Source organism: Platalea leucorodia (assembly GCF_965183815.1).
Source record: "Platalea leucorodia genome assembly, chromosome: 6".
Taxonomy (NCBI): Eukaryota; Metazoa; Chordata; class Aves; order Pelecaniformes; family Threskiornithidae; genus Platalea; species Platalea leucorodia.
The window spans coordinates 38,118,744-38,134,375 of record NC_138828.1 but is presented as its reverse complement, the minus strand read 5'-3'; the positions used below and the strand labels follow the sequence as shown (position 1 = coordinate 38,134,375).

The window sequence follows — 15,632 nt, the reverse complement described above, 5'->3', positions numbered from 1 at the left end:
AAAAAATAAAGCAAAAAGACAGACTCACTCCTAGAACTGGAAAGCTGCAGCGTATCAACTGGTAGAGATTTCTAACAGGGGCTACTGCCACACACTATGCAGCTTAGGGAACATTCCCATGTCATAAAGCCAAAGCAAAAGTGTCAGGGTTAAGGCCGTGTTGCTCACAAACATCAACTGAAGTGCTGTACATTCATCAGAAATAACACAACCCGTTCGCAATCTTCCTACTCCGTAGCACAAATACCTTTCGCGCACTCTCCACAACCAGGCCAAAACAGTCGCTGCTCACAATTCTTCAAGAAATTTTTCAGTGTACGCCATGATTTCATAACTCGCTGTCACCCACAACCGAAAGTCATTTCTTTATAACAGACACAACATATTGGGCACTTGTAGTTCTCATTATGGCAACACTAGATCCTTAGTTATAAAAAATATTGACATAAAATTGAAAGCCCTCTAGCTTTTACAGAACAGAAGAGCATTTACTAATAAATAACTCTCCATCTACATTAGGCAAATGCTTGCCTAAACCATTTTCCTTTTCTTTTTCAGCTACATTGCTGCTGGTTTAGCCTATGTAAAAATCCCCTACTGTTTATATTGGATTTATCTGAACAGATCCTTTTATTCTATTCACAAAACAATGACAGTACAGCTGGCTAGTTTGTCCTAAAATGCTCCGAATTACACAAGATCTGATAACCTTTTGAGATTACTTTTGACTGGAAGATTAGTCAAATGAAGCACATACTTTCACCATTCATGCTGTGCTGCTCGTCAATTAGCATTCCAGGGAAGTCAAGGGAACATTTGGTTATACCTGAAATCTGGCAGCAGAATGCCTATAAAGCCTTTAATAAATGCTAACAACTCAGCAAATCACGTAGTGCAATTTTGACGTTCACTTAATTGGATGAGAAAAAAATCTGCCAGTTTTTTAGAACAGAATTTCTGCTTTGGTTGCTCTTTGTAAGGTTTGTAAGCCAAGCATTTTAGCTAAGTTGGCTTCAGAAGCACACTCTAAAAGCAATGTGTTTCTCAGTTTCCCGGTGCCAGGCAGATAAGGTCAGACCTTGGAAGGGAATGCCCTATGCCACTGAATTTGAAATTGTAGTTGGCAGCATTTGCTATCAGAAGGAACTCCAAATTAGTGCCATTTTTCATGTGCAGTAAGTGCTGCTCTGGTCATAATGTCTGAAAACCCAAAAGACTATTCAGTCTTAAGAAAAAATCCCCATCACCCCTAACAGCTGTTAGCTGGGTTGTAAGGGTGTTGTGTGCAGAATTCCATATTTCATCAGGATGCACTGGGTTGACATAGGTTATATAAAATCCTGGTAAACAATATCGAGTCAAAAAGACTGAAAATCTTTTGAAGAAAAGTGTATACACGGAATAGTACAGTCTTAAGTATATGTTTTGATATATAGGTTAGGGTCTGATTTCTGTACTTCTCAGAGATCCTGGCAACAGAGGATTTGGCAATGTTTCCTGAGGGGAAACCACACAAGTTTAGTAAAATGTTATTATAAAAATCCAAATTTGGAACTAGATTTGATTAATATGATCCATAACTGACAGCAACAGCACATTTCTCGTTCTCTTTTTAAGTTTTTATCTCAAAGAACCTGTGCAACCTCTTCTCTTTGTTAATAAATACAGTTAAAATGCTACGTACCTTTTCTTCATTGATAAATTCGCCATTTAAGGGCATTCCAATGTCAGAAATTGTTTGTTTGCTAGAAGGTTGCTTATAAGGACACTTAGAAGGAAAGTACTGGATCATCAGAAAATTTTATCTACAACTTTGTGAAATTTTGATAGGACAGTTTATTGCGTAATGACTGAGATATCTTCAGAATTTTAGGACAAACTCAGTTCAAGCAGAGGATATTTCGTTCTCTTGGTAATAACAAAATTGAGTGTTAACATTTCAAAAATGTTACCACCAGTTTCTTAGCTGCATTATATAGTCCAAACCTTAAGCCTTATACACAAAATATTTATTCCAATGAAATAAGGAAACTTATCTTTGCACAAGAATTTGTAAATTGGCTCTATGTGCAAAAAATAAACAAGGGAAAGAAGAGAAAATACCTTTAAGAAACAGTAATTAAAAAACAGAGAAACTTCACATTTAAGAACCTTGGGGTCTGCATTTTTACAAGTCAAATGCATCTTTACAAAAAAACCATTAGTTTTTCTCAAATTCATTGAAACAACAACCTTAACCTTTTAGAAATAAGACAAATACTTATAACGAGTAATTTAACAAAGATTTCTTTCCATTTTGCAAACATGCTTAAAATACTCTCTTGTTCCTGACCCAATGCCCTTTTGTTTCAAGGCCCTCAAAATGAGAAAAGACAGACAGTACTTCCCAGGCAATTGTAGGCATTGGCAGCAAGCTCACCAGCTCCTCAAACGAGGTTTAAGAGTGAGCACCACTCTATCTATATTAGGCTACGGTAGCAATTCATCCTTTGACCACTGGATTTAGAAATAAGAATAAAGCCAATGCTACTTTAAAAAGGACAAGTTCACACTCTAAAAAAACCATGAAAAACAGAACCAAGTCATATGATTGTAAGCATTTCCAATTAAATTAATACTTCAACAAAGAACACAGTAGAGAGATCCAGCAGGAAGGAGGAGGGACATAATTTTCAGAGTACTGCCATTGTCAAATGGCATACATAGGTTCCAGTTTGCTGAAATAACCTACATTTACATTTTTTTATTTTTATGTCAGCCATACATACAAACAAATCAGAACAAATCTCACAGTCCTTATTTTGTCCTCTAACAAAATTCCCTTTGATGAAGGACTTCAGGAATTGGTTCAAATTCATCCTTATTTGTAATGTATTTTTTCTCATGTAAAAACAAATAGCTTTGGTAACCCTTGGCTTTCCTATACAACCTCTGTTTACCACAGTTCCTTTGGTTGTATAATGTAGGTCCTCCATAGGGGTACCTCTCTGGCTTTCTGTCCTGTGTGATGCTGCATTTCATTGGTTAATACAATGAGTTGCCTTAAGGAAACATGGCAATGAACACATATGAAAGAGTGGCACACATGAGGTTAATTGAGTTGACATTGTAATAACCCTGATCCTAATGAACTAGTTTGGTGTCAAAAGGTCTGTCGTTACACAGAAATTCAGCTCTCACTAATGTATCACTACAATTAAGTTTTTCCAGAGCTTTAGAAATGTCAGGTCTCTGCAAAGTCCTTCCAGCACATTGAGCAAGAGGAAGAGTGAAAAACAAGCACGTGAAACAATCCTTCATTAATCCCACATGAGTAGGGAATTTGCATTGATTCTCAGTGCTAAACGTTGAGCTGTGTTAGGTCTGACGGTTAGAGCTAGACCGATTTTGTGAGACTTACCCTTATACTAAAAGGAGCTACTTGTTATAGATAGTAAGACTGAAGAATGCTAAAAGTGTAATACATACCGTGATAATGAGATCTAGAAGATTCCCAGGATCACCTCTGGGTTAAATAATGCATAACAATGATACTTCTTCAAATTTGGAAGCTCTGAGCAGGAGCTGCCCCTCGCAGTCTTCAGAAAGCTTTGGGGACTTTTCCCAAACTTTTCTCATTTTTGCCTAATTAGTTAATTCCAGTTCCATAAGTTGCAGTTTGCGTTTAATATCACATTGTCTTTATGAACTCAGTTAAAGAGGATTTTGTGTATTAACCCTTACAACAAAAAGTTCAGTGAGAAACGTAAGAGGTGCAAGTCCTATGTAAACAAGGTAAGTTTGGAAATTAACACGAGAAGTCCATAAGAGACTCCTTCATTATTAAAAATGAACTCAAAGTAGGAGATATCCTGCATTGGATCTCTAGGACCAGTCTTTTCTTAAGGGTGGACAATTATCCAGCTCCGGAGCTCATTGCTACTGTAAGTATCGATAGACCTTGAAGCAGTGATTTCCAGAGTCTGCAACTACAACGTGGCCATCTGAAGTAAGGGCCAGACCTTGGGGACCATAAAGTGGGTCAGCAGAGGTGTTAATGTAGGATAAAAATGATCCACTTCCATCAAAAACCTTTGAGGGTGAGAAAGCACAGAATAAATGTTATGAATAAAAAAAGGAAAATAGCGGACACAAGTCTGCTCTCAATTACACCGTTATACTTCTCATTTCTGAAATGGCTGACATACACTAGAATAAACATGGGCAGAATCTGATCTGTTATTCTCATAGTATACAAGTTTATATACAAATATATTTTCTTATTAAAAAGAACTGATTAAAACTGCCAGGATCTTTGGCAAGAATTAAACATGCCATGAAATAATAATAATAAGAGCACCTCGGCTGTTCCTTGTTCTAAAAATAGCCAACTACAATAAATCAAGCTCAATCACGAACTCAACCAACACCTTCTTTTCCTAACAAATATTACTGTTGTGGCCAGCATGAATCTTAGGTTCCCACACAGAGAAACCCAGGAATTTGTTTACACTGTTGACAGTGCTTCCTGAGAACAACTCCTAAGCAGCTCCCTCATTTTTATATTCAGTGAAAATAATACATACATTTATTTATTACATATTCTTTGGCAAGTAAGAAGACCGTTATTAGCACTTGAAAGATAAAAAGAGTGCAACTCTCATAACATAAAAGCAGAATATTTTCTCAACATTTAAAAAAGATGATAAAAATCTGCTCCATTTGCCTCGGGGTCTATACAGATCATTTGCTTTTTCATATTTTCCACCATGTCTCCAGTCTTCTGTTATGGTGATTATAAACGACTATCATCTCAGCAATGCTTGTAAGTCTCCTAAGTCATCAAATAGCTTTTGGGGAACTACTTGGAGACAAGAGCCTTGGTCACAGTAACCGTCAGAGTCGCTAGCAGTCACACTGGCAAGCCCGCGGTCTCACACCACCACTTCTAAAAGTGGACAGACCAGCAATGAGGCATATAAAAGGCTGTGTTAGAAACCACATCACTTCTAATGCTACTACCCTGTTTCTTGGGAAGTCTGAAGACTTCAGTGGTCGGAGTTATCAATCCATTAGTTTTCCTAATCAAGTACCTTTGAAATAAAGAAATCTCTACCTGTATTCGGCTGTTTCCCCAATCTGCTACGATAATATTTCCATTAGAATCTACAGCTACTCCAGTTGGTGCATTAAATTGTCCGTTTCCTTCTCCATTTGATCCAAACTTCAGTATGAATTCTCCCTCCTGGTTAAATACCTGCATGGGTTAAAACAAAAACCTGAATCTGGCATCATATCAAATATTAGTCATCTACTACTACCAGTTCACCTGTTAACAAAACTGGGAATTGAAGAGTTCCCAGGAACACACACTGAAGATGGGAGAAAAGGTGCCCATGTCTCCTTCCAGCTCCATTACACCATACAGTATTTCCCTTCTCACTTAAGATCAGATTCATCTCGGACACAGAGGTGGAGGGCCCCAGGAACCCCCTCTGCAGCTTGTGCACCTTGAATTAAGAAGAGCCTCGCGCAGATATGGCACTGGGAGTCAGCCCTACAGAAACACAGTTGAGCAGATGCACTCTTCTCGGACTTTCATCATCTAACACGTAGTGGGAATCATGGCATGCTGCTCCCTGTATAGACAGTTCAGCAACTGAATTCTTTGTAATGGTGAGTAACAGGTTTAGATGGCAGAAAGGTGGAGCCGATCAATGGCTATTCTGTCAGTGACCTGGATGCACGAACAGGACCAAGTGAGATACAGGATGTGTCATTTACATAGTACCTTAGCCATCTCCGTTTATTCTGGTCCATCTTGGACCCAGGCTCAGCTGTGCCACAAGGTCCAACAACGTTCTTAGAGACCGGCTGTGGCTTGCACACGAAAATGCAAAGACCTGACAAGTGCCAAGTGCACACTGAAGTGCTAAGAAGGTGGAAGATGTGAGGAAATTATCCTATTCTTGAACACCCACAGTGAACAGAGAAAAAGCATTTTGGGGAGGAAATTAATGAAGTACCAGGCTGGTGCCTCAGATGATGAAAGAAAGTAGAAAAAAGTCAACTAATAAGAAAAAAAAAAAACAGGCAAAGATGTATTGCTCTCTCCCTGGGTTAAAATGGGGATGGTGAGTGACCAAATGAGAGAGAAGTCCACATTGAGTAGGATTTTCCATAGAAGATGCTTGAAAGAAGGAACATGCCTGAAGGTTAATGGGGGAGGGAGGATAATTTTGCTGAGTGAGGATGTTTAATTCAAGACACTGGTGGCAGGAAGAGGCTTTGGAACCCATATGAGTGAAATCTATTTATTTATAAATTTATTTATTATTTAAAACAAAATTTACTCTCTGCTCTTTCCCCACCATCTAACAAAAGTTAACAGCATCACCCAGATTATAAATTACTCTCCAAAGCGTCTACAATTATCTGTACTGATTTAGAGAACGCTACAAAAATAAGAATCTTTTCCAGTTAGTACCAAATTGTAACAAATAACATTTTTATCCCATTGAGTCACACCAGAGACAGACAGGAACGCTCTGTTCTCATTAGGAATGCAATAATTATAAATTTGCTAAGATGCCACACTTCTTACATCTTTTCACTTGCTCCTTTTTTTTCATTTTAGTCTGCCCTTGTTAACTCTCTCCAGGCATTCTTGTTACCATGGTAAGCCCTGCTGGTGGAGGGGTAATTTATGGAGTCATAGGCTTCCTGCTGCTAAACCACGTAAACAATCTCCTATAGGGCTCCTGCAGCAGCCTTGGTTTCTTTGTTGTAATCCAAACCACTTGAGTTGCTACTTCCTTTCTAATTCCAAAAGGATACAAGGGCAAGGTCACTATTCAAAAGCCAGATGATTCAGAACCGCTCAGGACATGAGGGTGTCTATGCTCAGGCAGTGATTTCCTATTTCAGGTGAACGTAGAAGACTTATCATTTAAGTTATGAATACTGACGAACTGGACTGAGGGTTTATCTTTGTGTTCAATGAGAACAGGCAGCCATTAGGTGAAATCCCTGGGATTTCACCGGTGTGTGGGACCGGCGCACGTGGCCTGAGAACCTGGGTAGGACAGTGTTCTGCTGCCCGTGTTTGCCTGCCGCTGCTGCTGCTGCCTGTTAAGGGAGGGAAAAAGATCATGGAAAGTGATTGAAAGGGAATGTCACGGCCTAAAAACAAACACACACAGGTGAGTAATTTCTGAAATGGCCAGTAACTCCTCCATATACATTTTCTACCACGTCGACATCTCAACATGTATCCTTGTTTTGGTTTATTATTGGGACAAACAAATATACCACCTTATCTTACCATGCCTGTTTAACAGGCCATGAGTCAGGGCTTCCCATGGGTATAAGAACTGGTGGCCAGTTCTGCCCAGGGCAGGAGGTACTGGATGAAAACTGCTGGTTACACAGTTGTTAAGAGTATCGGGTTGTAAATGGATCTATTAATCTTAAAGCTCATAGGTACGGAATTAAAGATTGCCAGGTATCTTTACTCTGTTACAATTTTATTCAACTAGAAATATGGGAAGCTATTACTGGGAAATTCAAAAGCAGTTACCAGACTTACTTAGAATAGGAAAGAGCATAGGGTAAATAACAGGTTTGGCAGAGAGCTAATAAAAATAATTAAGTTGATATTATTTATCTCAGGTACAACTTATGTTTAAGCAATTGAATTAGAGAACATTATAGTTGCACCAAAGGCAACAGATTATATCACCATGAAGCAATGCAGTGCATGCAAAGGTCTCTGAATGTGCAGTCCTTATATCAGATCTCATACATATAGAGTGTGATCTCTTTGTTTTTAACAATACTTTATTTTCCCCAAGAAAGTACCATGATAAAATAAAAAGCTTTCCAAGTTGCCACCAATTGACAGTACCTTGACAGAATGGTTATGAAAATCTGTAACGATAATTTCATTGTTGCTGTTTACAGCTGCAAAATGAGGACCTGCAATGCAGAGGGAGAAAAAAAATAATAAAAATAATAATACCACTAAATCAAGAAGCTTGCTTAAATCAAAAAAATTATTCAGCCTGCCAGAATATTATATTTGGCTTCTGAGCAATAATAGTCAAATTGGGAATACCAATTTCAAATTAAGAGTAATTTCATTTAATGTTTTGAAAAGCTCAGCATGCCTTTTTGTAAACACAAATAATTTCTTTTTCAACCAGTTGTCAGCTAGTGTTATCAATAAGCAGTGTTCATTCCTTCCTCTCTCATATACAGATGACTATGTAGATATTTATGTGCTTATTAACAAGACAAAACATATAGTGCTTAGGCATGAAGTTGTGTATACAGTGAAAATAGTTCTCAAAAATGTCCATGTAAAGTCTTAATTGAAATCTTCTATGCTTTGTGTGCTCACTTCTTACAAGCATTTGAGCAATCAAGTTTTAGGATAAATACAAAAGTTACTTAGAAGAACAATTTCAGGGAAAAAAGTGCATTTTCTGCTTTACTTTGTGTATTGAACTATGTGCGCAAACTTGAATAAAAAACAAATGGTAGCTTGAAAACAGGCAAGTATCTGAATCAAAATACTTGGTGCTCTTTTGAGTTATGAAGCAGATCAGAACTTGGTTTCAATTTTCACAGTATAGCAGTGTAAACCGTAAAAAAGGTGAAAACCTTTACACGGAAAACATTCAAGTAATGACAATTCACCTGTTTTATGTAGCCTACCACGAAGAAGAGGTGATACATTTCTCAAATGCACTGTTGCAGAGTATTTGCACAGTTATTTTCAGGAGGTATTCTTACAAATTTTAAAATTAAAGAGATTGGACATACCCAGAAAATTTTGGTGACACTTAGCTGTGTTAGAGCCAAAGCTCTCAAATTATATACATGGCACTTGTGTCATAAGACATTGCAAGAGATCTCAAGTAAGATAAAAGCAGTTATATCATTGATGCTATTTCTCTCCTGTGCTCTGAACCAGTCAGAACATCAGATTAATCTATAACTACTTATTCAGAGTGACCTAGCACGTGCAAAATGACCTGCATATGTAATTTGGCATCTTCATTTCAAATTTTGAAAGAACAGTTACTCACTCAAAATATATCAGGGTTTGTTTTTTTTTTTAAACTTAATTGGATGTTCTAATTGAAAGACACCATGTGCAAGCAATCAGTTGACTCTAAGTGCCAATTTCCCCAAACTGGCATTTGCCGTTTGCATAACTGCGCCTTCCTGATCTCAATCTTAACACTATCCCATTACAGTCATTTTCTAATGGGAAGATACCACTTAGGGCATTGGTTAATGTGTATCTGATCATTGGACACACAAAGCATGGTGTTTGAGTTGATTATCATGAACAGCTGAGTGTAGGCATTACAAAACATTTATAAAATGCTAGTTAAGATTAGTCTTCCTTGGGTCACTGATCTGAAATGCTTCCAGGCACAGAGAGGTAGATAAAACAATCTGGTTACAGCTACATTTGCAGAGCAGATGTTGCAGTCTTCCTGACCAATTAAACAAATGGTGAAGTGGATAGGAGCTGTATGTTTAGTAGAATCTTTCCACCCCAGGAAAAATGAGTAGGATAGAGCGTCTTCAACATGCTCAAACATCACGCAAATGTGAGCAGAAGAGGCAAGAAAAGGGGATTTACATATTACCATCAAGTGTACCTGCAAACTGCTTGTCACCATTTCCTCGACTACCGAACCTGGTGACTATTTTCCCATTCGGCTGGAAGATGAAAACACAGCATGCTTTATTGTCCACTACAATGATGTGTCCATTACGATCCACAGAAACACCTTTAGGGCCCATGAGCTTTCCAGACCCAATTTTGGCCTAAAAGGGAAAACACAAAACAGGAAAATATGTTGGCATGATAGAAGTAAGTTAGTACAGTTCAAAGATTGTATTACAGGCACATAGCGGGACGTAGAGACATTTTTGTCATCAGAAGTTTCCCAGAGGGAAGTGATTGTTTTTGTCAGCTCTTATTGTGTACTTCATAAATTTTTCTTCAGCTGAAAATAAAGACTGCTTGCTTTATGTCCTTTCTAGAGTAGAAAATCTGCCACCTCAGCACCTGAGTCCAAATATACAACTCACAAGAAACAATCATCAGATTTGTATGTCTTGATAAACTACAGCATCTGTCAGAAACCATCACAAATGGCTGTATAGCCAGCACTAGTGTACCAGTGGGATAGGCAGACAGGCATAAAGGACTTCTGCCTCCTACTGCATGCTATTCCTGAGTCCAGCGACCACCTGGTTACGGACAGGGAAATATGCCTTAACCACTGCTTGCTACATCAAAGCAGTCAGAGCTCACTCTTGGAGCATCAGAACTGGGTGGGATGTAGACTGCAATGGCCTCTGTTGCCTTCCTTGGGCGAATGAGACACCATGCAGCTTCTGAGCGCTCTTGGAAAGAATCTGAGCAGACCTAAAGCTCAGGCTAACCTCTGTATCCCACCAGATCCACAGGAGATTGCTTCACTTGCTGCTTAGACACATGAAGTGTCAGCTGAAGCCTGCACAGGAGGTAGGATCGTGCTGCCAAACAGCAAATAAAGTAATCTCTGAAACACTAAACAAATCAAAGCTTGCTCCTGTCTTAGGTAAATAACATTATTTCCATCATTTTAAATAGGCCTTGTGACTACCAAAAACATCTGCCAGCATAATCGGCAACAGCAGGGGAACTGTATACAATATTCCATATTGTATCAATGGAAAAACCATCAGTGGAGATGAGGTGGATCTCACACACAGTGAGTTATTTGGAAAGACTAGAGAGCTGTCCAAATAGATCAGAAAATGTTAGAAGCATTGTTTAGTAGGATTAAAAAGACGGGGATCTAAGAAGAGGATCTAAGCAACAGCATCCAGTCCAACGCAGAGCAAGCAGGAACTGAGGCAAAGCCTCCAAAGAACCCATGAGCTACCTGGGCATATACCCAAGAAGATTCTAGGATCACCTCACAACCTGCTTCACATTTTTCACCATTCTGCTCTTTTTTCAGGCAGAGATTCTAGAAACTGGTTTAATCTACATACAATCAGTTGAGTTTTGACCTTTCAGTTAAAAAAAAAAGACTATAAAAATACCACCTAATTGTTTAGGGGGTTTGTTGTCGGAATGCAGCAACTTGCTTTGTGTTTGATTTTTTTTTTTTTTTTAAATGATGGACAGATTTGGAAGCAGTTCTCCAGGTTGGTTCCAAAAGTCTGGTCTCCTGCCAGCCTCTTTACTGTGCTGGACAGGCAATCCACTAAACAGGCTGTGTTGAAATTACGGATCCCAGAACTTTCAGATCCTGTAGTAATTTGTGAGAGACACATCCTACAAACTGAGGTCCATCTCTTTGGTGGAGAACATAATTTCCTGTTTCCATAGGAATTTAAATGAAATAGATACTAAGATATTCAGCTCCTTTATGAAACAAGACCATTTTTTCACCTCACTGCCTTTGCAGGGTGGGACAGATCACCACCTAGAACAAGCACTGCTTCTGACTTCTCTGCCCCTCTCCTCTCTCTCTTGCAAGCGGTGAGGAGTAGCTGAAGCTCTGTTAGTCTGTGACTAATTATGAAGGTGGGACAGATCACAGGGCATGGAGAAGATCCATTACCTAACTCATTTCTCTCAATTCCCTAATGTTTTCAAAGCAAACAACCATGTTAGTATCTGAAGGAGCTCAACTACCCTTAGTAAGCCCCATGCTCCTGTTCCATGGTACATTCACATGGGTGGGGCTGCAGGTAAAAATAGGAGCCATCCCAAAATAAAGCCATCTAGGTTTCCTGAGGCTCTCTGGTACAAAGTCACGACTACACAACGTCTTTCAGTCTCAAATAAAGAAAACTTCAGGGAGTAAATCTTGCAGCTTCAAGACTAAGCTTAGCCAACATGCAAAGATCATGCGTCTGTTTTATGTTCAGGTACATATGCTCTTAGAAATTGCTAAATATTTAGGCAAAAAAACCCTAATTAAATCATGCAAAAATATCCCCAGGGAAAACTATTAAAAAAGACTTTGTGTTCACCAGGGGAAAGATATGAGCAGACCTACAAAATGTATTCAGGTTTGCATAACAACAAAGCAGCAAAAACATAAACCAAATGCAAATCAGTAGAATTATTTCCTTTGGGGTGATTAAATCATATTTCCTTCTTTCCCCTGGGATGCCTGTGTGTTTGTCTGCTTGTGCACTGCACCACCTCCTTACCATCTTTCCAGGATTCCTATGGAAAAATGACTCAGACCCATGAGTACAGTGTCTTCCTGCCCATATAAATACATATGAAAAAAAAGTCATGAATTAATCACGTACTGCATTAATGGGCGCTCAGTGCTGAGAAGAGTAATAAAAATCACTGTTCTTGGGCCAGGATTTAAAATATAATTTGCAGGCAGCAATAAATTATGCCCAGCTAGAGTTTGCAGTGCTTTTTACTAAAAATCTCTGTTTTCAGTTTAGATCGAAATATGCTGATGACACATTACTGGGTCTGGGTGAGCATAATGATTTGTATATTTTCATTTCAGAAGGTTTCTTAGAATTATAGGTTTGATTATTTAGAACAGAACATTATGAAACCCAGTCACTCCTGTTAAGTGTATGAATGGAAGTATTTTCAGACTTTTCTGCCATTAGAAATGAATAAAGTATAATGAATCATCTGAACCCTTAATACAAATAATGTGTTTAATTGAATTCAGTCAAGGACATTATGCCCCTTATTTTATAGGCTCTTATGAATTTAGACTGGTTTTCAAATATGTGTTTATAAAGTCACCCTACCCAGGTGGAAAATATTCTACTGTGGGATATTTCTAGAGGTAAAAAAATCAGCTAGCCTATATAAAAATGTATAAAGACTTTTCCACTGTAGAAGTAGGTGTGTTAGGGCTTTAAGTTTAACTCCACCAATCGTGTTGCTGTCTGAAAGGTTCACGATTGTTAGGAATTAATGTACACACTTTCAACATACCTTCTTTTCCTGTTTGAGAACTTCCCTCATACAGAGATACATCTTTGTCACACATTGCAGTGTCGCACAATAAATGGATTTATCATCCATGTGACACTGTCTTAATTCAACTGTGACCACTTAACCACACTCCACAGAACTATTCCTATCTGAACATGCAACCAGCTTCAAGCAGCTCCCTTCTTAATTCTTCTAATGAGACAAGAAAAAATAAAAGTCTGACCGATAAAATGTTTCCTTTCATCTTTTCCCACTCATCTAAACTTGATCTTAACTTGACTTGCAGCCCTGTTGGGCTGATAACAAGCTATCTTAGATACAACCCTTCAAGACTAGAAAGAAAGTAATTCTTTCCTCAGAGGACCGAGAATCATTCTCTTGGCCCTGTTCTCCAGTTCCTTCAACTAGGTTTGACCACCACCACTGGCACAGAAGCTGCTACTGCTGCTTCAGCATGCGTTCTCTCCTTACCCTAGCAATATGTTGTCTTTAACAGTTTTCTTAAGCAATTGCAGAGGAAGTCAGCACTGTTACCTGTCTTTTATAGATAAGGAAAATAAAGCATTGGGAAGTGAAATGGAAGATCACTAGTCACCTGTGAGACCTGTGGCATAGCTAGAAACAGAAGCCCCAATTCCCAAGACCCTATCTGAGGCTTTATTGTTCGTAGGATAATACAGCCTTTCATTTTACGAAACTCGTGTTTTGGTGTAACCTTAGATTAGGGTTTGCCCAGCTCTGGATTACGCAAACTTTGCAGCCTTGGGAAAACAGAGCTCTGTCTCTGTTACTACCAGCAACCGAGGAAGGTGACACTTTTCTGCCTGGCAGTGGAGGTTGCTGGGGTGAGTCAGCCCAGTGCTGTAATCAGGGAGATGCCTGGGCCTGGGTCCAGGGGAAATTTGCCTTCTGGCTCACATGACTATAAAACGCCACAAAGGGAGAGTAAGTGTAAGTAAATAAAGAAAGGAGGGGACAACAATAAAAATAGCTAGATTAAGTTCAAAACAGCCCCCTGATAATGCTGAGTTAACAACTAGCAGACCACCTGCATCAGAGATCATATACAATGACTTGCAGGCACAGTCCTTTGAAGGGAAACACGATTATCCCTTTATCTATCTCGCTGTGTATTTTAGCAAGCATTGCCCAATTTAATCTGACAAAGCCCCTGTAAGAATTACCATTGCCAACACACAAGAAATTACAAGGCTTTGCCCAGATTTCCACAGGCTAGACCTCTTACATCAATGGCCTGTGCTTCAACTATATGATTATGCCTGCCCTGCATATATAAAATGCATCTACAAACATTCGTGTCTTTTTCTCCCATAAATATAGCCTGTTGCATTCAACCTAAAAATAGTATTTTATATCACTGATGTTTCATCTCTCATTTAATCAGTCTGCTCCCAAGAACTATAAAGTCGGATGCATTAATTTGTATTAACCACAGAAACATTGCCAACATAACTTTTGCAATCCAACAAAAACCTTGACTAAAAGCAAAGCTAGGCTCCACGTCAGAGGAACTACCTTAATAATTCATTTTATATATATATATATATATATATATATATATATATGTATAGCACATAGGGTCCTGGCTCCTCCAGAGCCATGGCTTTTTCCTCCAGAGCTGGCACCATCCAAAATGCTGGATTTACAGCATGTCTTGAAAAGGAAGGAAAACGAGCCCTCCATGCTCTGTGTCCAGATCAAGCCAGTTCACATTAAAGACGTTAATAATTATTTAGAACACACTTAGGTTACTCAGAGTATTTGGATTCTTAACTAAATTACATCTTTCTTTGGTTTTGTTTTGGTGTCTTCATTTCATTCAAGGACTTCAGCCAAAACCAAGGTTTTCCCGTGTAGCTATACATTTTCAAAACTACTTGACAAGGAGAATCACATACTCTGCAAATGCAAGTAATTTATATTTTTTTAACACTTGCATTGCATATTAGTATTGTTTCATTTTAGCTTCAAGTCTACACAGGATCTGGATACTTTTAAAAGCATACATGTCTGTTCCGCAGATGGAGGTCACTGAGGATTATGCAAGCACAATTGCCTATTTGCTATAGCATTCATCACTTTGCAAAGACTACTCAAAGGAAGGCCATTTCTTGGTACACACGTGAGCAGCTCAGGACCTGAGCTTTTTGGTCATTAGGCTGCCAGAAAATTAGCCAAACAGGCAATTTCTCTCCAATGCAGGACTCTAGAACTAAGTAACTCATAGGAGTTTCCCTGCAAGTCCTTTATCTCACTGAACAATGTGTACTGCTAACCTCTGCTATAGGTGGCTATCTCTAGCATGCATCGCCAGACTCATAACATGCATTCAGAGAACAGCACCAAATGGAGGCAAACTTTAATTCTCTCTGGAATTGCACCTGAACCCAAGCAAAATAAATATTGCAGGTTGGCAAGCATCAGTGTAGTGTAGTAGCTGCCTTCTTATTTTACTCCTATTAAAGGGATCAGAGTTGCTATGAAAATAAGAGGTGTGCTTTTCTCAGAACTTCTCATTTCTGAAACCTAAGACATTATTACTGCCTTTCAGTTTTTCCAGGGCACATCAACCCACCTATAACACTCCTTTCTATGCTGTAGCACTGGAACAACATCCTAGGTTGCC

The 15,632-nt window shown here is 38.8% G+C and overlaps 1 protein-coding gene across 4 annotated transcripts in view; it reads right to left on the bottom strand.

Moving 5' to 3' along the window:
* Window positions 1–2,834: 2,834 nt before the first annotated feature.
* Window positions 2,835–15,632, bottom strand: part of TRIM2 (tripartite motif containing 2) — a 69,139-nt gene continuing 56,341 nt past the window's right edge. For 3 of the 4 annotated variants that reach the window (XM_082316097.1, XM_082316098.1, XM_082316099.1), the window contains 3 exons: window positions 9,657–9,825; window positions 7,886–7,956; window positions 4,884–5,236 (listed from right to left, as the gene is read on the bottom strand). In XM_082316097.1, the coding sequence (XP_082172223.1) occupies window positions 4,928–5,236; window positions 7,886–7,956; window positions 9,657–9,825 (549 nt within the window). In that variant the 3' untranslated portion in view covers window positions 4,884–4,927. Of the gene's footprint in view, window positions 4,072–4,883; window positions 5,237–7,885; window positions 7,957–9,656; window positions 9,826–15,632 lie in introns of those variants that run through there. The other variant, XM_082316100.1, reaches the window with a different exon arrangement.